The 23,244-nt window shown below is 44.3% G+C and overlaps 1 protein-coding gene across 4 annotated transcripts in view; it reads right to left on the bottom strand.

Annotated features, from left to right (window-relative positions):
* The window catches only part of TRPC4 (transient receptor potential cation channel subfamily C member 4), a 233,831-nt gene that overhangs the window by 11,872 nt on the left and 198,715 nt on the right, over nucleotides 1–23,244 (bottom strand). For all 4 annotated transcript variants that reach the window (XM_037800477.1, XM_037800479.1, XM_037800478.1 and 1 more), the window contains 4 exons: nucleotides 18,088–18,227; nucleotides 11,196–11,509; nucleotides 4,500–4,695; nucleotides 982–1,173 (listed from right to left, as the gene is read on the bottom strand). In XM_037800477.1, coding sequence (XP_037656405.1) covers nucleotides 982–1,173; nucleotides 4,500–4,695; nucleotides 11,196–11,509; nucleotides 18,088–18,227 — 842 coding nt within the window. The remainder of the gene's footprint in view (nucleotides 1–981; nucleotides 1,174–4,499; nucleotides 4,696–11,195; nucleotides 11,510–18,087; nucleotides 18,228–23,244) is intronic.

Below are 23,244 nucleotides of genomic sequence, written 5' to 3'. Positions count from 1 at the left end.
TAAAGGAATTATAATTGTCCAATACACCAGGACCTTGGCTCTGAGAAGTCCATAAATATATATATATATATATATATATATATATATATATATATATATAAACAATTTAATTCACATACTGTACAGTCTATCCCAAGTGTATGATTAATGACTTTTGGTATAATCACATAGTTATGCATTTACCACCACAGTCAATATGAGAACATTCTCATTTCTTCCATAAAAAGAAAATCTCATACCTCTTATATCCCCCTATTATTGGCATTTAGCTTTGATATAGTGCCTTTGTTACAATTAATGAAAGAACATTACGTTGCTTTAACTATAGACTTTAGTTTGCATTGATTGTACTAATGTTTTGTCAAGCACAACTCCTTGGCATTTAGTATGGTTGAGAGTAGAAACAAAATGTTGAGAAATTAAACATATTCTGAATTTACAGCCTACAGTTGGTGCAGCATAGTCAAGTTATGATATTCATTAAATCACTGGGTTGAGAACTTTTATTCAAATTCTGTGCTGGGCAGTGGGAATAGGAGGTGACCCAATCACCCCGTCCTATGGAGCTACAATCTAAAGGCAGGAAGAGTGTTTTAATTATTCAAAATAGTTCATTGTAATCCATTACTATTAGGAAAGAAAACTCAGGTTTTGAGTAAGTAAGACCAAAAACGAGCTGTGGTTAGAGTTCCGAAAGGCGCTGGAAAGCAGGGTGCCGAGGGGGTGTGGGCTGTCAGCTCAGGCCTTGGTTGGCAACACCGGGGACGTCCCTGGGAGAAGAGCAGCCGCACAATGTAGGAAACGGGTTTGTGCAGACGTCAGAGTCACTCAGTGCCTGAGACACAGAGTATGGAATAATAGTCACGAAATGCAATCAGCAGGACCAAAAAGGCCGAAGACCTGAACACATTCAGTAAAGAGTACGATGCATTCAAAACCGCAGCTGAGGAAACGAGCAACCCTAAGGTGCCGCGTCCTTACCCCGATCGTCCCGAAGCTCTCCGGCTTTCTCATCTTCTTCTTGCACAGGTGGGTCCACATCCACTTGACGAGGTACCACAGAGACTTGGGGCTCGGGATGACATTGAAGGGGGTGGGCAGGGTGCCTCCTTCTTCAAAATAACTCATCCAGAGCTTCGTGCGGGCGAATTTCCACTCAATGTCCGCGTGGTCCTGAACGGGAGAACACGACAGCTGCTGAGCATCCCTGATTAACAAGGTGACACAAACTGCACACAGAGCCTCTGCCCTGACTTCAACTGGGCTCCGGGAACATGAATTAAATTGCTCATAAACACCCCGCCAACTGCCAGAGACAGTCATCTAACCACTGCCGAGCAAGGCTCACCCTGCTGGGCATCCAGCCCTCACGCCACGCTCCATCCTTCACTCTTCAGGAAACAGGTCTGAGGAGTGCTGCGAGGTGTGTGGTTAGCTGTGGCTGGGAGATGAGCCTGCGTTCCTGCACCGCAGCTCGGGCGGGCTCGGGTTCAGGCGGCTCTGGCCAGTCCTGGGCTTTACACTCACCCAGGACCTGGGCCCTGCCTAGGGGGGCACCACCTCCAGGTGCCCGTGGCTTAGCCTTCATGTGTCGCCGGAAAGGGCTTATTGATGTGCTTCCACGTGAGTGACTCCTGTCCACCGTCAGGAACCGACAGAGACCCAGAGAGGAGCTCCTCTAACCGACACAGGACAGGGCCTCCCTGACGTGACACTGAACGTGGACAGCACATGGGCCCGATGACGCAGGGGACGAGGACAGCTGGTGGCACCCGTGGGCCTGCGGCTCTCTCCCTCACCATCTGTCACTCACCCCAGGTTATCGGTTTCCTGGGGACACTTTGGAACGTTCGTGGCAAATCAAACTTAGGGAAGCCAGTCTTCTCTTAAACTAGTCAAACATCTGACTTCACGTAAATCTGTGAAGTAGGAAGTGGTAGACACTGGGCATCCAAGAGTTTCAAGAATTCAAAATGGTTTATTGTGATTTGTTACCATTAGTAAAGAGAATTCAGGTTTTAGGCTAGGAGAAGAATCTTTGACTATGCTTCATTCTAATATTCCTTTATCAGTTTGTGCTAATAAATGCACATGAGGTATATGTATATGTATTTTTACACTGCCCCATATGGGTTTTAGTCTGGATACTGGTCAGACTGGGCTTTAAACAAGAATCACAGTCTCTAGAAAATACGTGAGCATCACAGTTGCTTAGCAAATACTTGACTGGACAAATGGACAGATAGATGGACACCCAAGAGCTGCAGCCCCCTCCTCTACCTTCCCTCCCTTTCTCTATGTCTCTTTGCTCCCCTCTCTCTTTCTCTCCAAACAAGTTTCTACATTTTGGCTGATTGTGCTGCACTCGTAAAGCAAGGCACCTGCTGTTTGCTGCGGTCGTGGAGACTGTAACTCGGAACTGGTGAAGGGCCCACACGGGCGTCGTCGGGATAAAGCGTTGGCCTGTGAGGAGCGCCTGCTCCTTCTGATTTTGGATTCCCAAGGAGCCACAGATTTAATGATTACCCTGACCTCATTATGTGCTCTGACTGCTATCACAGAACAGAGTCTTCCTTCACTCGTGGCAGAAAACGTTGAAGGTGAAGAGGTCTAAGCTGGGGATGACTAAAGCCGCCCTCCGCTACCCAAACACCCTCCTCTAACCCTGCACCAACATAAAAATCCTAGTTTCCATCTTACGTGTTGCCTCTCCTGGGTCTGCTCTGACTCCATCCATCCCCACTGCCTCGTGTCCCACCCACGTCTTCTGCACTTTCACACACCCTTAATTTTCTCATCTCAGTATTGAACTTCTGCATTGATTTTTTTTTTTTTTTGTCCCTACTACGTTACTTGTTTCTGGAGAAACAAGGTTTATTGTTCCTTATATCCCTAAAAGCAAGCACATATCAGGTTGGTATTAGGTGAACCAAAAATATCTGATACATGAACAAGGAGTGAGTGAGCAGCGGGCTCCAGCCGAGGCCTGCCGGCTGCTTCTGCCTTCCGACTGCTACACTGTCCTCTTCCCCCAGGCTTGGCCTTAAGGCCCCGGGATAGGAGCAGCAGGACAAGAAGGGAACGCTCCCAGGGGACGTTCTGCTGTTCTCGGAAAGGTGAAAACCCAAACGCTTGGCTGCTCCTGTCCCAAACCAGGCGGCTCTGCCTCAGCTCTCGGTGGCTGCCATCCTCTCCAGCAGTTTTAGAATTTGGGCAAAATAAAAATAGGGATTTGAGGCAGATGCTCATCTCTGTAATGAAGTAACTTAGAAAAACCCACCCTAAACAGAAGCAAAAAAAACATGGCATACTATTCTTGTATAATGAATGATGCTCTCTTCTTACTGAAATTGGGACATTCACTGTTTTATAGGATCCAAATTTTGGGCAGTTTCTCTGTGTATAACATGATAATTGGAGGCTTTCTAAATTTCTTTTGTTTCTGGAAATTAGAATCCACATTTTGGAAACGTGTTGCCTAGAGGAACACAGAACTTCTGCAGCAAATATATAGCGACTAAGAAGTTCAAATGTGTAGGACCCAGATATACCTGGAGGAATTATTATACATTGAAAATATTTTATTCTGTGAATCAGTAAATAAAAGTCATCTATTTTCATGTTTTATGCAGGTTTTCATATGTGACAGGTATATCTTATAGGAAACATTTGCCAGCCTAAAGACAGTTTAAATGAAACTCAGAGCATCTTCTCAAAATACTGATGCTGACACTCCAGAGGTTTAGCTGTAGATTCAAGGATGCAAGACATTTGTCACAATCTATGGAAAAAATGGGCAACTTGTAATTATGCTTATGAAATGCTACTTGTTTAAGGTATAAATATGAAATACTTGGGAAATACATTTCATTTTAGTATGGGTTTCGTTTCATTGCTATTGCTGTTGGCTGTACTCAGAAACATTTGTTGAATTAGTGAATAAGTAAACTAAGCTAAGTTGTTTGGATCCTGGGGTTTCAAATAAACCCTGTGGCATTGCATAACGCATCCTACTACGCTATAGGGTGACTTCTATATTGCTTTTTCTGCGCTTTAAGGAATTGAAACTTCCGTGTTGTTTCCCTTTGCCAGACTCCCCACCCCCGGGCTGTCTTGTTCTCCCCACTCTGGCGTGAGTTTGCTCAGGTGAGGACTGCAAGCTGCATGCCGGAGACAAAGCCATGCCCAGAGGCCTTGCCTAGGGGCAGCTCCCTGCTTGCAAGTCACCCCTCACTTCCCACTCAGGCCCCCCAGTGACTACCTGGCAGGAGAGGTTTAGTTTATTTCATAATCACATGTACTATGATTTAATAATATGATTAATATATAGCCACACATGGTGCAAACTTCTTGGAAACTTTAAACCAACCACTTAAATTATAATTCTGATTGGTCTCATCAGTCTAGCCAATTGGGAACTTTACCTCCTAGGATGATAGTACAGTTAGGTCAACACATTCCAGGGGGAGATTGAAATGGAATGAAGTGAGTCAACCTACAGCAATCAGTTGGTAAGAATTGTTCATCATGGCTATCAGCATGTTGAGCAGAACCACCAGGGAGATGACGTTATACGTCCCAAACATGGTGGCGCCGACAAACTCGGTGAACTCATGCTCGGCGTTGACGTTGGTCACATATAAGTTGATGAGCCCGAAGATTGACCAAAACAGGGACTGGAGTGTCTCAAACAACCTGGAGCAACGATAAGGTGACACTAATCACACTAATAGCTCTATCACTAGAACTATTAGACAATAAGATGCAGCAACAGATAATGGTTACTACTATTTATATTTGATTGACTTAAATACGTATCCAAAGTAAACTATTAATTTAGGGCAACTATAAATTAAAATTAAGAAAAAGAACCAAAGGAAAATTGTTTTAATCAAACTCGCACAAGGTATGCTTATTCTTCCCATTAAAAGCTGCACAGTCTCCAGGCCTGGGGGGGCAAATCTGCCTGCAGATGGCACGTGAGTTCAGAACAGTTGAAAAAAATCAAAAGAAGAATGAGATTTTGTGACATATGAAAAGTATATGAAATTCAAATTTTAATGTCCACATATAAAGTTTTATTGAAACAGAGCCACGCTCATTCATTTGTAGTTGTCCGGAGCTGCTTTTGCACTACAGTAGCAGAGTGGAGTGATCGCAACGGAGAACCGAAAGGCTGCAAGGCCCAAGAGTTACTGTCCGTGCCTTTCCAGATCGCTCATCTGCAAAGCGATCACTCAGTGACAGCTGATCAAGGATAGATCCTAAAGTGTGGGCTTTGAAAAAAAGTCAGTTCTTTCACCTGATCTTGCTTCTGGTTGTAAAATGATTAAAGACAATGTCATCATTATGGATTTCAAGATTTATAACTAAAATTGCACATAATGAGTCCTGTTAGATGGCAAAGTGCCTCAGAATACTTAGACAATAAAACTAGATTTTTTTTTAATAGTTTAGGGAACATTTTATTCTTTCTGGTCAACCCACGAACTTCTGTGATTTTATTGAAAGTAAAATCTCCTTAACTTATGCCAAGCAATAGGGTGAGAAGCATCTGAGGTAGAAGGGACCCACATGGAGAGCTGTTTATTTCAACAGAACCATTTTATAATACCTCAAAATAGTGCAATAAAAAAGACAGCAGAACTATTTAACTCCTTGATAAATGGTTAAGAGAAAGATTATATTTGGATTATTTTGAAAGAAACAAATTTTTAAAAAAGATCTCAGGATTTCGGTTCTCATTTTAGGGAGATTCTCGAGTTGAAATCAGGAGTTAAGTCCACGTTAATCCTGCTTTCTGGCAGCCCCCAGCCCGAGGGGCTCTGTCCCTGTATCCTCTTTATTGAGGGGTGGTCCTTCCGCAGACCCCGGAGCTGCTTGCCGTCAGGGATTTAGCCGGTCAGGGTGAAGGGGCATGTCCTGGGGTGAAGGAAGGAGCCCGGGAAGCAGATTCCCACCTGGGACATTTCACCTGAGAGGCATCAAGACGGAAGGGCTGCAGGTCACGGGGCCATGAGGAGAGCTGGGGCCGCTGCGCCCACGGCTGACCAGGAAGGACGCACCGCGGCCAAGCCGCAGCGAGGCCGGTGCCCGGGGTGAGCGCCCCACGCCCGGCTGCGCGTCCACCCCTGCTCCGGGGACACCGGGCGCACCGCGCGTCCCCACTGCTCACACCGACCTGCGCGGGGGCCGAAGGGCTGCGACTGCGCCCCGTGCTCATGACACAGCGCCCCGCACGCGAAATGACCCGTGAACTTCTGGTTCTCTCACTGAAGTCACCTCCACTGGCACTTAGGGATTCTTCCCCCAAAGAAGGCTTTGTAGAAAGAGTAAACAAGGCCGTATACTTAGCTGTCAAATTAAATTGTAATTATGGGATCTAACATTTCATTGCTTATTTATCAATTTTGCTAGAGCCACAATAATGGGAAAAAACATTGTACAGTACTAGGGAAGCTGACCTGGCAGAATTCAGCCAGCCCGTGACCACCCAGAGGGAGCGCCGTGCTCTGGGTCAGGGCTTGACGTGGGCTCCGAAAGGGTGAACCGAGTGTGGGATTCTAACGATGTTAGGGGAAGTTAAATCCAATTCATTGGCTCTAGGCAGAGGCCAACAGAATTCATGTTTTGAAAACTTTGTTAGGAAAAAAAGTAAATTTGGCCCATGGATATAGGTTGTTTATTTTCAATAACTTTAGTGACAACTTCCAAAACAAATAACAGTGTCATTTGGCTATACTGTGAAATAACTGTGGTCTTTCTTTCCAATAGTGTATATTCTTACTGTAAATATACACGTAAAATTGAGGTGGTTCTCCTCTGACATTGATAGCAGTTCAGAGGCAGTTAGACGTTAAGTAGCAGAAATAATATAATAAAGTACATACACTGTTTCCACATAATCCCATGATGATTGTTTTCTCAAATGTTCAAATAAAGACAGTGAAGCAGAGTAAATGGACTGCTATGGTTGAATACTATTCATTTGCTTCTGTATAAATAAGAATTAATAATTATTAGAGAATGTAAACCCATTAGCAGAATATTTAGATGTTTGAGTTAGAATTTGAAAAGGGGGAAATTCAAAATAAGATGACATTTTGTGATTAACTTTGGGACTCATTATTTATTTTCATTTTCTTTTTATTTTTTCAGTGGTGAGATTTATAAAATCATTCCCCTTAATTAAAATATATTTACATCTTGGGGAATTAAGATCTTGGTATAAAGACCTTGGTGTGTCTTGGTAAATTGCTCTTTTATTATCTGGATTATTAAAAAATTCATCTAGCTTCAAATTTCAAAGCCATTGCTTCCGGAAATGCTTTGATCCCTAGTGATTCCCAAATCTATGGACACCAACGTTGCCCACAGGTCAGAGGGTCACTAGCCACATCTCAGACTGCATTCAGGTGACAACCTTTTCCCAGTTTGTGGTGAGATGACAGCAGAAAGCTTTCAGGAAAATGCCACAATCCCGGCAGAAGGCTAACTTCTGGAAGTTTCTGCAGGTTGAGTCTATATCGCCTTTCTAAAGATAATGTCTTGTCTGTTGCTCGTTGAAGATACTGCTCAACTATGACTTTTAAAAAGTCATTTGCTTCCCACTCAGATATTTGCAACTGGAGAAAGCGAGCAAGTTAAATGGTGTTGTATTCCACGACTGAGCTTTCCTTCTATCCCTTGAGATTGAAACGAGGAAGTCTGACTCAATATAGCACTTCTGACCATAATATTCGATTAGAGCAAACACAGGGTGACCCCAACCGGGCAGCTCCAGGCGTCAGGAATAATTTCAGCAGCTAAACATCTGGAGGCACAGGAGGAGTGCGGGAAAGTGCCCTGTGCTGGTGGCAAAGGCGCGGGAGACAGAAGTGCGATCTGCCCCCGGAGGACAGTCATCAGGACCAGGGATGGCCCCCGGACGAGGGGTCTCTGAGGTGGGTTCTGAGTAAAAGAACAACGTGTTGCCAAGCGGGAGGGCAGAACCCGAGGCGAGCATCCTGGGGTGGGGAGAGACGGCCCCCCTGGGGGTCTGTACCCCACGTGGAGACACTGAAGGGTGAGCGCTGTCGGGAAACGGGAGGTGGGGGTGGGGGTGGCAGGGGCAGCCCCGGGCGGACCCGCGGCTCCGAGCTGAGGGACTGGGTGAATGCGGTGGGGAAGGGAAGCCGTGTGTGCGTTTCAAGCAGGGGGTGGCGGGTTTGGAAGAGGGAAGACCTTTCCGGCAGCAGGACGGAGCGCAGGGGCCCGGGCTGAGACGCGCTGGGCCAGGGGTGGCGGGCGGGGCAAGGAGGAAGCTCGTCTGTCCAGGTTGTGATTAGCTGTCGGGGTGGCTGTGGTAGCGTCGACTGGGAAAGGGGCTGAAGAGGAAGCACAAGTGTGTGTGTGGGGGTTACGGTGCGTCCCCTTTGTTGAGGTGAGATCTGTGAGAAAGGCACAGAGCCGTGTCCAGCAGGCCCTTGGACAGACGTCTCTGCGAGTGACAGGAAGCTGGGTCACCCTCAGACCCGACGGGCAGATTCGAAAGACAGACGGGTCTTCCCAGGGAGGTCGTGGAGCTGGTCTGAGGGGCATGCTGGGCAGACCACTGTTTAAAGAGCAGCCACTGGAATATAATTGTCAAGGTGAGGAACGTCGGGGAGGTCAGAGTGGAGCGAGGGAGCACGGTAACCCAGAAGTCAAAGGACAGGGTTGTGCAGAAGGGAAGCGTGAAATGGGGTCAAACAACACGAGCAGATCAACGCCCAGGGCTAGGGGCAGGTGCTGTTTGTAGAGTAGTTTCCTGGAGTGATGGAAGCAGGAGCCAAACTGCAGCTGAATGAAGCAAGGGAGCAAGGTCTCCTGTACAGGCTCCTCTTAGGGTGCTTAGGGTAGCACAGGTGAGCGGGAGGACAAACAGAGGAAACCAAATGGGCTATGGTGAGAGGGAGAGAATACTCCCCTGCCGCTACTATGGATAAGAAGAGTCGTTAACATTTCGAGCACTTATTATCTGGCAGGGACTGCGTTAGGAAAGTTACATGAATAATTATGTCTGTTAATCCTCATACAGAGTAAGGTCTCTGAGATGGTGGGTAGTTAAAAGACAGCTTCAATTCATGAACTGGGAAGAGTTATAAAAAGAAGGCTGAAGACCCTCAAAGTCACAGACACACACAGTGGGGACGGAGCCCTGGACACACCCCTGTGAAGACTGGGGCCCACTCTGCTGAAACAGGTCACCCGGGAGAGGTGCAGAGGCCCTTCCATCCTGCCTAATGATACTGGGTGTTAGTCGTGTACTTTTAGTTTAAGAATGTTTTTCAGCCAGATAATCTGTAGTTTAAAGATTTATATTCAGTTATCTGAGGGTTGTAGAAGGGTTTAGTTATATAAGGGTTGAAAGATTTGGCCCAAAATATGTGAGATCTGTTGCTTTTCACAATGATACAGGAAACCATTTATATGGATAAAGTAAAATTACAGCTATTCCAAATAATCCAATTCATCTCCTTTGGAATAAAATTTATATTAAATATTGTGCATCAGAATTCTCTAGCCATGCATTCCTTGGACAGATACTAAAATGGGTTTAAAATATGTAGTCATTCACCAAGAAGCCAACAGTACGGCCAGGGAATCCTGGCAGTCTCGGGGGATGATAACTCGGGACAGGGCAGGGTGTAAGTTTGTTGTCTGCAGAGGAATGAGGGCGCTGAGGAGGGGTTGGGTCCTGGAACCAGAGCCGTTCCCAATGTAGAGAGCACCTGGGGGGTAATGCAGTTCTCGGCGCTGTGCAGAAGTTCTTTCTGGAGAACAAGACGTGGTGCTAGAAGGCGATGGACAGCCCTGGATGGGTGATGTTGGCCATCAGTTTGCATCAGGGACACAGGATAAACTAACAGTGGAGCCGTGGAATCCTGGAGGCAGACACACAAAATCTGGGACGTTTGTTAGAGGCAGAATTCAGGTTTACGAGTGAAGGGGGAAGGGATACTGAGCTGGTCGGAGGACGCTGCCGTGAGGGGTTTCCTCTCCCCGCTGCCCGGGAGGGAGCCGGCGGGAGGGCTGGGCTGAGAACTGCCGCCAAGGTGCAGAGAGATCAAGAGGCCGGGACAGGGCATGGAAGGACAAGGGAGCTGACTCGTTGTTTGATTTCTTCATGACTTATGGTCTGTATCAAATCCACGGGACTTGAGACAGCTAAGGCCGGGAGTAAAGTGCTAGGCACAAATACACAAGTTGACTGACGAAAGCGGAGTCCACACAATGGGATCAAAGATGAGCCAGATGCTGAATTAAACCAGCAAGAGCATTTTTAGCCATAAGTGATTTAGTTTACGTGCAATTACTGACTTCCTCCCACTGGAGAAGTTCTTGCACTCTCTTGTATTACAAAAAAGTCTATCCCAGACCACAAAGGAAATCAGGCTTGTAAGTCACTTAAAAAAAAGGCCTTAGTTTCTCCTTGTGGTTACTATGGATTATGTAATTTTTCGACCCATCTGCCAAGTTACCCATCTGCCATCCCGGAGGGAAGGAGACGAGCACAGGTATGTAGAGATGGGTTCTGGGCAGGCTGATGGGCGACCGGTGCAGAGTCAGAGCCCGATGGCTGGACCCAATGGGGACACTCCGGGAGCGGCGCCGGGCCCCTGGCGTGTCCGGCATAGGGTGCCGAGCTGCCTGGAATATTATACCATGGCCTAGGTTGGTGCCGGGTTCCCATTTGGATTATTTTCAGATGCTTGGGTTGTTGTGTGGGAAACCAGAGAATGAAGGAGAATGAAGGAGAGGGACCTCTAGTGCCCCGAAAACGCCTGAGAGAAGATGGGGAAGGATTTGGATTTTCTTACATGATTGCTTTTACACATATTCTATCTTGCAATGTGCTTGTAAACCAGGGTGATGTATATGTTTTGTTTTTTTTTATTCCACATGTGAAAAGGATATACGTAGCTTTCCTTTTTATGAGGTCATTTAAAAGAAGGGACCATTTACTAAAACTTAAAATAAATGCCCTGAAATTTCTTAAAGTCAAAAGGATTCATTTATATGCAAAGCCACATTAATTCTGCATTCTGCGTTAGTCATAATTTTAATTTCCCATTTTCTTTCCAACCATTTGCCATGGATTTTTTTAAATTCATAAAGATAACGCACTCTAATTTCTGCCTGAAGTTGCCAACAGAAATGCCAGTCTGACTTACGTTGAGAACGCGTTGTTCTGCTTTTCGCACCGTATGCCTTTGCAGTTTAACCCCTTCGTTTCTTCGTAATAGAAGTACAGTTGATTCAGGCCGTTTGCAAACGCCAGCAGCACGAGGCAGTAGATGAACAGAAACTTCAAGATGTCCAAGAGCATCCTTCCCAGGGAGATCTGCAGGGGCCCCAGGTGAGAGTTGGCGGTGAACAGCGAGATCAGGCGCAGCGAGCTGAAGATGTTTGCGATGGCGAAGAGAGCCTCTGCCACCAGCGTGGGGTGCCACATGTCCCAGGACTCGCGGGGGTTGAGAGCACTGTACTGAGGAACGGAGAAGAGAAGGAGAGTAAACCAACGCGTGCGGGAACGTGCCACACTCCGCCCGGGACGCTCTCTCGGGCACATCAGCCAGAGGATGTCGTCGGGGCAGCGTTCTCCAGGATGGCGGCAGAAATATTAGCCTCCGCCAAAACGAAACTCATTAAAGTGCTTTGCAGTTTATCAGCAAAGTAACCAGCTGAGTAACCAACGTGACTCAGCCTGTCTTTGTCACTTGTCATCTGTACTAATTTGTGGATTGTCTGTTCTCAAACTTATTTTCCAGTGGAATTTAAAAGAACAAAAGGAAATATGTAAGAAAAAAAGCACGTCGATCTTATATCTGGAAAATATGACATGGCACGTTAGCAAAGACAGCTACATTATAAAGGAAAACTATTAACTTTTTAACAAAATAATCAATGGCCCAATTTAGACTGACACACTTGTCTGTTCTGGGGGAATACAAGTAGGAGACAAATGAGACGAAGTAGGAACGACCAAAAGGGCATAACTCTCAGTGTTTTTCTCCATTATATCCTGCTTGTAAATAAAACCTAACTCTGAAATGGTCTTGGCAATCGATTTATTGCTAATTTTTAATATTTAATGTGAAAAAATGCAGTATTTATCTGCACCTTCTTGATTAGATAAAATACATGACTTGAAAAATATTTTTACATTAAACTTTGATCAGCAATTATGTTAAAAGTTAAGATAGCTAATTAAAATGGCAGTCTTGAATTATTTTGATACTGAACCATAGAAAGAGCTCAATGAAATTTATCCCTTGTACTACTGAGGTAAATTTGTATTCTGTATTATAAAGGACATACTCTCTGAAGTATTGCATAGCCAAACCTGTGATTAAACCTGCCTAAGAACTGAACAATAAATTGAATTCTATTCTTCTTCATACATATCACTAAAAAATATGTCTAGACAATGGCTTATTTTTCCTAATGATAATGTCAGAAAAAAAATAGTTCTGCTTCTGTGAGTCCCATCAGAATATTTTCTTTCTTCTTATATTGCCTTTAACACCAAAGACCTTTACAAATGTTAATTAATTAATTCTCTTTGAAACTAAAAGTATTTTTTTAATCTCTCTGGAGAGAAAAATACGCCACAAGCTCCTGATTTCATTCAACACACAGATCCTTGTATGACTGACAATTTGAAACAACCACATTTGAACTACAGGGAAATTATTTTCTATTTTTAATTCCTGATAACTGTGTTTCAACATTCCCATGCAGAGCTTTACCATAAAATAATTAGTTTGAAGATGCAGAAAAAAATTTAACATGTCTTTCTGATGCATTATGACAGTTACAGCATGGCGGTCTGGGGTACAGAAAGGGGCCTGACCCCTGCCCACAGCCCCCATCTGTGACCCACCTTTTCCTCCCTCGCTCAGCTCCCTCCTTGCTGACACTGTGTAAGTGGGGATCGGCTCCCCCTGTTGTCTGATCCCACAGTTCCCCTTTTTGCCTAATTGGCTTGAGACTGTATCAAAACCTGCTCAGAACATGGAGCCTTAAGAAGCATCTTCTGGGCGCAGCCCTTTTCTTTGCCCTTCTCCTAACACCGAGTGCAGGTGCATATGGAGGGGGTTGAGAAACCTTCTCTCCCGCCAGGTGTTCGTGGCCCCAGAAGGAGGAAGGCCACAGCCAATGAAGACGCCCTGGCTTATTAAAACAACGCACTGTGGGGAGCCACGCTTCCTTTATCCTAGGTTGCCAAGCTCTGGGGGTCCTCTGCGCCCCTGCTCCGGTGCAGGCCTGGCAACACCGTGCCTGGCTGGCTCGGGGCAGCTGGGGGAGCAGCCTTCCTTGCAGCGGGGCTGAGGCCGGGCCCTGCTGAGAGCCTTCCCGGCGAAGGGTTTCCGTTTTACACCTTTTTACACCTCAGGATGGCTGGATGCTGCCCCAGGACAATCACCCAAGTCTGCTTCCGAGTCCAGCACTGGCGGGAACTGAGCGGGTCAAGGCTGCCTGGAAGCGTCCACGGTTCTGCAGGCCCCAGCTCGCTGGCACTGCGCAAAGGGCGGTTTGAAGGGCACATGGCCGGGGAAGTTCACGACAGAGGGCTCCTGGGGGTCCAAGGGCCTCCGCGGCTGACTACACTCTGAGGACAACAAGCCCAGGACATTCCATGTCCCAGAGACGGTCTTTCTTGTCCCCAGAGGGGCAGGCAGCCAGCTGGCTCAGCTGCACCACACGAGTTCTGAATGCACCATGCCAGGGCTCCCTCCGGGGTGCAGGCCCCCGTCCCCCTGGCCTCCTCGGGAGAGCTCCCTCCGGGGTGCAGGCCCCCGTCCCCTCGGCCTCCTCGGGAGAGCTCCCTCCGGGGTGCAGGCCCCCGTCCCCCCGGCCTCCTCGGGAGAGCTCCCTCCTGGGGTGCAGGCCCCCGTCCCCCCCGGCCTCCGCGGGAGAGCTCCCTCCTGGGGTGCAGGCCCCCGTCCCCCCCGGCCTCCTCGGGAGAGCTCCCTCCTGGGGTGCAGGCCCCCGTCCCCCCCGGCCTCCTCGGGAGAGCTCCCTCCTGGGGTGCAGGCCCCCATCCCCCCGGCCTCCTCGGGCTCTCCTCCCTTCACTGCGTGAGGGATCAGAGTGGGGTATCGGGGCTGAAGCTGACATATAAATAAATAATTAGCCTGCTCCCTGATTTGAAACTTTTTGTTTCCTATCAGTATAAAATAAATGAATGAAGCAATACAAATTTAGTATCATTTGATTTCATTCTTTTGACTTCTGCTTTTTAATCTTTCTCCTGCAGTTTCCATGTATATTTTAAATAGAGGCCTTGTTTTACAAGGGGACTTTTAAATTCTGGCAACCATGGTATTCTGGGAATTTCCAGAGAATAATTGTACTTCTTCAGTCATAAAATGTAGTTTCTGCACTTATTGTTAGGAGCTAACAGATTAACTTGAAATTTTAAAAACTAATGATTGCTTATAGGATCTGCGTTCCCTTCGCCTTCCCTTCCGCCCACCGGTGCGCTGCCCAACGTGGGCCCGTCCTGCTCCCCGCGCCTCGGGGGCTGCCCCTTCCCAGCCTCTTCCCCGCTTCTCCCCCGCCCTGACCTCAGCCGTCCACGTGCAAATGACCCAGTCCCACAGCACGCACTTCTCTTTGCCGCTATGTTTCACTTTCTTCTGCCTCACCAACTTTTCCAGCTGAACATCTCATGGGCATCTCAACCCATGGGCCAAACATGGGGCTCCCCAACTCTTCCTCCCCCAGCTCTTCCTCTGTTCACGGTTTCTGATCTCGGCGAAAGGCAACAAGGCACCCGAGCTAGCATCTGGGATTCATTCTGGAAGCTTCTCTTCCAAATCTTAGCGTCAAAACCCAAATGTTATCCATACCCTGCCTTAAATCAGCCCCTCTTTCTCTCAGAGGTTATTTTAACTGCCTCCTGATTGCTCTTTCTGCCATGAGCCTGATCTCAGTCATCAGATGGTGCTGCATCTTGCTTACACCCAGCAGTGACTCTGAATTGCACGGAGAGGACACTCCCCAGCAGGCTCCCTCTGGAATCTGGGTCCCGCCTGCCCGGTGATCTCCCTGCCACTTGTCCCCTTAGGTGCCTGGGGCTCCAGCGAAAGCCTTCAAAGCCTGCAACCCCCCGCTTGCCTAGCCCCACAGCCTCACCTCCTGGCCTTCGCACGAGCACTGGGCCCCTGCCTAGAATGAACTTAAATTCCTTTGCGTGTTGTTTTGATTTGTGAAGTACATTTCGAGCGTCTGGCTGCGTCGGGCACTGCTTCAGCTCCACGGCTCACAAAGGACGTGATGGCACGGTCCCTGCCACGTGTTAGCATGCAGACAGACTGCCCTCGAGAAGCCCTTTCTGACCACAGTCATGGGAACCCTGGGATCCTGCCGGCAGGTCCCTGCTGCAAGGTGAACTTGATGGGGGATCAGGAGCCCCCCCAAGCACCTCCTGCCCCTGGCACTATCCACCCCTGGTTTCCCCTTGCTCTCAAGTTTTGCCCCAAGTCTTCATTTCTACTCAGATTCTTTTTCAAGAGAACGTCTCCCCTCTGCGGACCTAGCTAATAGAGTACTCATGTTCCGGTGTCCGTGAATTACCTGTCGGTTCCCCATGTAGAGAGCGCTGTCTAACTCAGTTTCAGAGGCCGGACATCTAAACTGCGTTACATACGATACGAGTTCAGCAAGCACTGGGGGCAGAGGAACCACAGCCGCCTGCAAATGGGTGCTCAAGAAGGGGCTGACCTGGGGGGACACTCGCTGCCTGCGAGAGCTGGAGGACAGGAGGGGTGGGAGGAGGGGGTCATCTGAGAGGAAGTGGGGACCCGATCACAAAGGCAGAGCAGAAGTTTTAAGGGGGAAGGATGAATTGGATTGTGATATTTCCATCATAAGTTGCTGGAATGCAGGAACATCTGAGCTAGTTCATCTTTATGTCCTCTATGGTCTCCAGTGCATACTTGAACAGTCAAGTAAACAACCGAGATGAGAAATGATTAAATTGACATAAAATGAAAATATTTGCCATATGAGATTGAATTGGATACCAAAACTGGTTTTAAGGTGTGATTTGGAAAGCAACACCTTTCCCTTTCCACACATTGTTAGATGGTTAAGTAGTGAAAGACAACAAGATGACAAATGATTTTCCTCTGCTGTACATAATACTAGATCGATAATCAGCATCCAAACTCTACAGCTTTCTGCCACAGAACCAAAGAATACCTTAGACAATCCCATAGTTCAGTGACTGTAGTACAGTTACACCATTTATGAGATGGAACAACAGTATTTCTGGCTGATATGAATGGGTGGAATCAATAAGACATATTTACTTAGAACTGCTTAGAAGAATGGTGCATGAAAAAGTTCATCATGACTGTTAAAACAAATATTCTTACTCATAATAATTTTGATCTTTGAAAGTATTACTTAAATAACAGTGGAGGAAGCATGGGGATTTAATCATTTCTGCCAAATGGCTGAAGATAAATAACAGGGACACACGCTACATATGGAAAAGAGGCTGGGTGATATTGAGGCAAAAGATGCAGCTAGTTCTTATGAAAGTGAAGCAACATTTTATAATCGTGCCCCAGGCATCAGCACGCTCAAGATTAATTGTTCATACAGAGAGAGAGGAGGAAAGGACTGACAAAGCTTCCTCTTGAAAACCAGGAACAAATTAAAAAGACATCCACAGTCCATGGGCTGTAAAATGCTAATGAATCAAGATATTCAAAGAAGTGCCACAAAATCTTGTACATAAGGAGGAGAATATTGAAGTCATATATATGTTTATGCTCTGTCTTTGCCTGTACACTAATATGCTGTTGCATTCATGTAAAATTCAAATATCTACACATCAAGTGTGGATTCAGAGCCCAAACTCAACTGTGGCCTTTGTTAGAAGGGCCTTTTGTGTGTGTTTTCCAATATATCCTTTCAGGGTGGGTGAATGGCCAAAGGATGGATAATTGAGCAAGGACAGCTCCTCTGGTGAGACTCCTATAAAAGGTGCTCCCTCCGGAGAGACCAAGCACAAACACTTTCCTTTTTGTGGGCTGACAGTTTTGGTCCAGACCCATGGCTTGGCCAAAAAGAACCAGGGCTGGGTGTTGGTTCTGCACCCCCAGGCAGGAGGCAGGCCCTGCAGCTCATCAGCATCACCCCGAGGACTCGGGGCTCCCACCTGAGCCACAGCAGGTGAACCCAGTGCCCCCCAGCATCACCCCGAGGACTTGGGGCTCCCACCTGAAACACTATCTACCAGGGACAAGATGGTTTCACTCACCTCATGCTTCCTAACTCAGGAATTAGATACTCTTCGTTTTTGCTAAGTCACTTACCATTTTGAAACAATTTTTTTTTTAAAAGGAGAAAAGAAAAAGAAGGTAGGAAGAGAGAGAAAACACTACTTTGGTTTGTAACGAGTCCCCCAAAGTGCAAAACAATCCCAACTGTCACTGCAGAATGAAAATATTTTATGTAAATCATGCAGTTTGGGTAAGATTGATGCTGTATGAAATCTGGGGGAGTAGCGGGTGAGATTTCAGGCCCTGTCACATTGAATGGGATGAGGAGAAAGAAATTATATTCTGCTCTAATTATATCACACTGTTTCAGTTTAAACTGAAGTAATAATTTCAGTGCCTTCAAAGAGTAGTATTTTGATCTCTTTATGAAATTTTATCTATTAGCTTTAACCGACAAAACTAGGTATTTTAGTTGCCAAAATTTAAAGTGTTTCAGATAGAATTTCTTGAGAAATGGAAAAGATTAGAAACTAGAGCAGCTATTGTGGATAATTTTGAGGGACTGTTCAATTTAGATGCAAGAAAACTGGGTGACAACTTCTTTTAAATGCTCACTAGAAGTCATTTTATGACTATAAATTAAATATTGTCCATGCATTTTATACAAATCCATTTATCAATAAAGTTAAGAGATGATTAATATCACAGATCGGTTAAGCCTTAGGTAACTTTATTAAAAAATTATGAGTGATCAAATTTATATCAAGAATGGTAAGAACTCATGCTTTACTGAAACGTAAATAATAGTTAAAATAATAGTTACCTTTACAAAAGCAACAATTTTCAAGGAGATCGTTGCTAAATATAAGGAGTTCATCACAAAATCCATTAGGTTCCACCAATCGTGGATGTAATCTTGCAGTCCACCATCCCACATTTGCTTAATTTCTCCCCATATAAAACCTGCAATGACAGAAACAGTCACTGTAAGTGTGATTTCCATCCAATCACTAAAAGAAGACAATTCAGGAGTTACAGAATCTTGAAGCTGCTGGTGACCACGTAGTTACCCTAGTTGCAACATCTGTTTTTATAGGTAAGAATACTGAGTCCCAGCCAAGTTTAAAACTTTCGGGAGGACCCTCAGCTAGGTGGAGAGGAAGCTGGTAGTGGAGCCTCACCCTCTTTTATTAGCTTGATAATTTCATAAGAATGTGCAACTTTTGAATCCAACTGCAATTCCTCTAAAACTATATATTTCTCTTGTGGAAAATATCATGCCATTTCCTTGTAAACATACACCTTAAGATAGTTTCCTCCCTAGTCAAAATGATTCGAAGATTCATGAAAAACAGTGTATCTAGTGAACATAACTGGCTTCAAAAAATTAAGCAGGGTACCTCATATTTCTGTAACCAATTAGCATATGTAGAGAGCTGATTTCAGTTCTGGAGAAAGGATAGTTATAAAATTCATGATAACTCATTAGAAGATTTTATATCTGGCAATAGTTTTAAAGCTATTTCCAGAGAAAACATAAATCCCTTTCCTTTATTATGGTCACATTTTTAATAAGAAATGTCTTATTTTCAAATTATATGAGGTATTTATAAAATATCATGGTAGACCACCATTTTATTTCTATAATCTTATAAAAATTTTATAAAGCTATTTTTAAAGCCTAATGATGAGAGAGATGTCAAAGTATCAGAGAACCAGGAAATATTAGAAGTATAAATATACCATTATAACTATATTAATACATGCAAACAATGAGACTCCTTTAAGATACAAATGATAGTCTGTAATATAAAATATATACAGAGTTCCATGTCTGTTGAAGGATGTAGAAAGTTGGAAAGAGTATTGCCCCTACACAAAAACAAGAAAAAGTCAGATGAATTACAAAGCAATAACTTTCCCTGAGCTCATCCGAAAGCTGAGGCCACAGGGAAGCCTGGGGAGCTCCCGAAATTCCCAAGTAGGGACACTTGGCTCACTGAGGCAAGAGGAAGAGAGGCATCTGCAAGAGCAAGAACAATTCAGAGAAGCCGCTTCAATGCATTTCTGAAGGCTGAGTGTGGGCAGGCAGGCGAGGACAGGGCCCCTGGGGGACGGACGGAAGGGGCCTTCCCGCGTTCTCTCCTAGTTAACCCACCCGCTGCTCAGGCAGGACAGTCGAAGGCTGGGGGCCAGGCGGGAAGCCTTCTGCAGCTCCTCTCCCCGTGAACGAAACCTGCCGGCCCGAGGGGAGAGGCAGGAAACCACCCGGGCCTGAGGTTAGAGCAGCACGGCTGGAGGTTTCCCAGCCCTGGGACCTGCAAAGTGGGGCACGTTCGGCCGCTTGAGAAGGAGGCCGAGGACCATGGAGAGGGCTCAGTCACCATCACCAGGTGGAGGAGGCCTACCCCATCTGACCCCGACCAGGACAACAGGGTCCCTGCGGACCCCAGCGCCAGGCTGACAAGCTGACAGTGACTAGAGACCCCCCCGCCGAGGCACAGGTGCACGGGGAGGCCACACGATGAGACGGAGCAGGAACTCTGAGTGGGCCCCTCCATCCCACCCCGAGCACGAGGGCGGAGGGCAATGAACTGACCACAGCCACAGCAAGACCCCACACCAGCTCCATTCCTGACGAGATCACCTCAACCCTCTACCAAGCAGAAGGGGCACGTCCATCTTCAAGCATCAATGCCACGTAACTCTTTCTTTAGTCTTCTGCAAACAGAGTCCACATAAAAAGGCAAGAATAAATAGCTCACTGTCAACAGGCAACACAATCAACAGCAACGGACTTAGAGGCCACCCAAGTGTTGGAGCTATTAGAAAGGGATAGAACATAAGTCTAATGATTAGGTTTAGAATAAAATACGAATGGCATGCCTGAAAAAATGAGTAATTTCAGCAGAGACTGGAACTATCTAAGAGGGTAAGATGGGAATACTAAAATTAAAACAGTGGTAACAGAGCTGAGGGAAAACTCCAATGGGCCCACTGGTAGACTGAGCTCAGCCAAGTAAAGAATCAGTGAACATGAAGGTAAGTTCAACAGGATTACGGAAATTGAAACAAAAAGAGAACAAATAGGAGCAAAGAGAGCATTCAAGATGTGTGGGGCAATATGAAATGAACTAACATCCATGTTATTGGAATCCCAGAAGAAGCAAGAGAAAAAATGGAAAAGGAAAAAATACTAACAATCAGTAATTTTTAAAAATAATAAAAAATATTAAATCACAGAAACAAGAAGCTCAGAGAACTCCAGGCAAAATAAATACCCCTACAAAACACACATACACACACACACACACACACACACACACACACCATGATATATAATACCTAAATTATTTATAAACAAAGGATAAGGAAAAAATATTGAAGGCAGTCAAGAGGTTAAACAAGAGAAATTGCAAAGGAAGAAAGTTAAGAGTGAGAGTGCACTCCTTCTCAGGGACTCTGCAAGCCAGAATACAATGGAGTGACAACATTAAGTGCTGAAAGAAAAAAATACGTCAAACCAGAGAGCTATACAAAGCACATGCTCTCATAAAAGAAGATGAAATACTTTTTCAGACGAACAATAGCTAAGAGAGTTCATTAGTATCAGATCCAGGCTATGAAAAATGTTAAAATGATTCTTTTTTTAGGCAGCTGGCATATACTAGACAGAAATTTATATTTATCAAAAGAAATGAAGATCTATCTCTGGAAATGGTTAAAATGAAAATACACATCAATACTCTTTTTCTTATTTTGAAAAGCCCTAACAGATAATTGACTGTCTAAAGTAAAAATAGTAGCAATGAATTTTAGGTTAATATGTTATGGAAAAGTAAAATATATAACCACATACTATTATAAGGTTCTTACACTACAGAAAACAGGCTAATGTCATTTAAAATTATTTGGTGAACATTAAAGTTTTATGTGGTAAATCCTAAGGAGGTATCTTAAATTATGTTGAAATGTATAACTAAAGATCCATAAATGAAAATAAATATGGAGTTATAAAAATACTCAATCTGAGAAAAAGCAGAAAAAAAGAAAAAATGCCACAAAGAACTAATTGAGCAAATTGAGCCAATAGTAATGTGGTAGTTTTTAAATTTACAAGTATCAATAATTTCACTGAATGAAAATGGTCTATGGTCAAAACACACTATTTAAAAGACAGATCTGGTCAAGTAGGGCAAGAAAGCAAGACACAACCATATGCTGGGTGAAAAGTAAAAGAATAACAAAGATACACTCTGAAACACGAATTGAAAGACAATTCGAGCAGCTGTCTATAAAACAACAGCTCTATGAGAGAAAGTAGATTTCAGAGGAAGGAACATTACTCAGATGTAGAGGGATATAAAATTAGGATTAAAAAGGTTAATTCACGAAGAAGACCAAACAATGCTAAATGTGCAAGAAGCTCACATGGTGCCTTAATATGAGAGCTGTGGAGTAAGAAACAGACAAATGCACAATTATAATTGGAGGCTTCACTCCTCTCTGTAATCATTAAAACCCGTAGATGAAATGTATTAAGGCGACAGAAGACCCAAACAACACTATCACCCAACCTGGCAACAGCAGTGCACGTTTCTCCCAAGAGCACGGAACATCACCAAGATAGACCATATTATGACCCATAAAGTAAGCCTCAAGATATTTATAGGAATCAAAGTCATATAGAGCGCGTTCTCTTATCACAATAGAAATCACATCAACAACAAAGTATACCTGGAAAATCCCCAAATATTTTGAAATGAAACAGCACACTTCTAATAACTCTTGGGTCAAAGAAGAACTCAAAGAGTAATTAGAAAATATTTTGAAATAACAGAAAATTTAACAAGAAAATGCTACATAAAAAAACTTTATAAGACACAGCTAAAGTAGTGCCTAGAGGGGAATGTACAGCTTTAAGCGCTTTATTAGAAAAGAATAAGCAAACCAATGAACTCATCTTTGACTATGATACTAAAAAAAGATTAAATTAAGTGCAAAACAAGTAGAAGAAAATAACAAAAATAAGAGCAGAAATCAAGGAAATTTAAAACAAAAGAGTAGAGAAATCAATAAAAATAAAGTCTAGATCTTTGAAATGAGCAGTAAAATTGATAAACATCGAACCACACAAATCAAGAAAAATGAGAAAAGATATAAATGATCAATATCAGGAATGAAAGCAGGTACATCAACACAGATCTTAGAGATAGTATAAGGACAGCAAGTGGATATAATGTACAGCTTAGTGGATATAATTTACAGTTCAATCATATATTTCACAACCTATATTAAATGGATATTTTCCTGGAAATACACAAACTTCCAAATTCACTGAGGAAGAAATAGGATAACCTGCAGAGTACTATATCTAGTAAAGAAAATGAATAGTTGAAAATCTTCCAACAAAGAAAAATTCAGGTCCCGTTGTCTTTACTCTTGAATTCTACCAAACATTTAAGGAAGAAATAGCACTAGTGCTAATCAAACTCTAACAACAATACAAGAGGAAGAAAGGTTTAACAGGCATCTATCACTTCAGCACAATAATCAGGCAAAATATCACAGGTAATGAGAGCTACACATCAATAACTGTAATGAATATACACAAAAATACTCAACAAAACATGAATGAATATAGTGATATATAAAAATGATAATGGCATGAACAAGTGGTTTTCCCAGGAATGCAAGTTTATTTAAATATTTAAAAATCAATCAATGTATAAAAGGAAATGAAGGTCTATCTCCAGAAATGGTTACAATGAAAATAAAATATAAATATTCTTATAAATTCATATAAAATACCATATCAAAATTTTTTAAAAACCATATAATCATCTCAAGATGTAGAAAGAGCATGTGACAAAATTCAATATCCATTCATGATAAAAATTTCAGCAAAGTGGGACTGGAAGGGAATGTTCTCAATCTGTGAAAGGGCATTTTTAAAAGTCTACAACTCCCATCATACTAA

This window comes from Choloepus didactylus, chromosome 12 (genome assembly GCF_015220235.1).
Source record: "Choloepus didactylus isolate mChoDid1 chromosome 12, mChoDid1.pri, whole genome shotgun sequence".
NCBI lineage: Eukaryota > Metazoa > Chordata > Mammalia > Pilosa > Megalonychidae > Choloepus > Choloepus didactylus.
Note: the sequence above shows the minus strand (reverse complement) of the source record. Positions and strands in the feature narration are given on the sequence as shown.